Source organism: Eimeria mitis, genomic scaffold, assembly GCF_000499745.2.
Source record: "Eimeria mitis Houghton genomic scaffold, Emh_scaff4972, whole genome shotgun sequence".
Lineage (NCBI taxonomy): Eukaryota > Apicomplexa > Conoidasida > Eucoccidiorida > Eimeriidae > Eimeria > Eimeria mitis.
The window spans coordinates 2,345-3,486 of record NW_013573272.1 but is presented as its reverse complement, the minus strand read 5'-3'; the positions used below and the strand labels follow the sequence as shown (position 1 = coordinate 3,486).

Genomic DNA, 1,142 nt, shown 5'->3' with positions numbered 1-1,142 from the left:
ATGCTGCTTTCAGCTTTAAACGGTATTTCTAGGGTTTAGGGTTTAGGGTTTAGGGTTTATTGTTTATTATTTAGGGTTTAGGGTTCATTGTTTCTTGTTTACTATCAATTGTTTGTTGTTTATTGTTAAAGCGCAGGGTCTAGGGTTTAGGGTTTAGGGTTTTGAGGGTTTAGGGTTTTGAGGGTTTAGGGTTTAGGGTTCTTATAAACCCTAAACCCTAAACCCTCAAAACGATGCTTTGGATGTTAATCTTATTGATAGACTCTCAGCTCCTATCGGATATTTCAAGGGTTTAGGGTTTAGGGTTTTGAGTGTTTAGGGTTTTGAGGGTTTAGGGTTTAGGGTTTAGGGTTTAGGGTTTACGCTTCCACTTGCTGCGTAAAATGCAAAATTGCAGAACTGCAAATGGATGTCTCAATTTGAGGGTTTGAGGAACCACCAAACACCAAATCTAAAACACAAACCCTAAACCCTAAACCCTAAACCCTAAACCCTAAACCCTAAACCCTAAACCCTAAACCCTAGTTGGCAGCAACGCCAACGTGCTCGCAGAAGCGTCGTTAGAGCAGCAGCAGCAGCAGCAGCAGCAGCAGCAGGAACAGCAGCAGCAACAGCAGCAGCAGCAACAGCAGCAGCAGCAACAGCAGCAGCAGCAACAGCAGCAGCAGCAACAGCAGCAGTAACAGCAACAGCAGCAACAGCAGCAGCAGCAACAGCAGCAGCAGCAACAGCAGCAGCAGCAGCAAAAGCAGCAGCAGCAGCATCATCATCAGCACACCTAAGAGGGCCTTTGAATCCAGTTCGCAGTCCGCTGCTGCTGCTGCTGCAGCAGCAGCAGGTGCAGCAGCAGCAGCAGCAGCAGCAGCAGCAGGAGCAGCAGCAGCAGCAGCAAAAGCAGGAGATTCTCCATACATCCTAAACCCTAGATTGCTGTCTAGCTGAAGGTTAGATAGCAACAAACCCTTGGCCCCTGCTTGATCAAACAAACCCGCCATCTTCCTGCACACAAACCCTAAACCCTAAACCCTAAACCCTAAACCCTAAACCCTAGAATATAAAGATAATAATAAAATTATAAAAATCCTGCATTCTGTATTTAATTCGCGGAAAAAAAAAATTTTGATTTTTTATGAAAAAAAATT

General features: G+C 44.9%; 1 protein-coding gene across 1 annotated transcript in view; it reads left to right on the top strand.

Moving 5' to 3' along the window:
* Window positions 1-1,142, top strand: part of EMH_0078890 (uncharacterized protein) — a gene marked incomplete at both ends in the record, with an annotated part of 1,694 nt that overhangs the window by 154 nt on the left and 398 nt on the right. Inside the window, 2 exons of the mRNA XM_013500060.1 lie at window positions 3-22; window positions 553-806. Of these exons, the coding sequence (XP_013355514.1) occupies window positions 3-22; window positions 553-806 (274 nt within the window). The remainder of the gene's footprint in view (window positions 1-2; window positions 23-552; window positions 807-1,142) is intronic.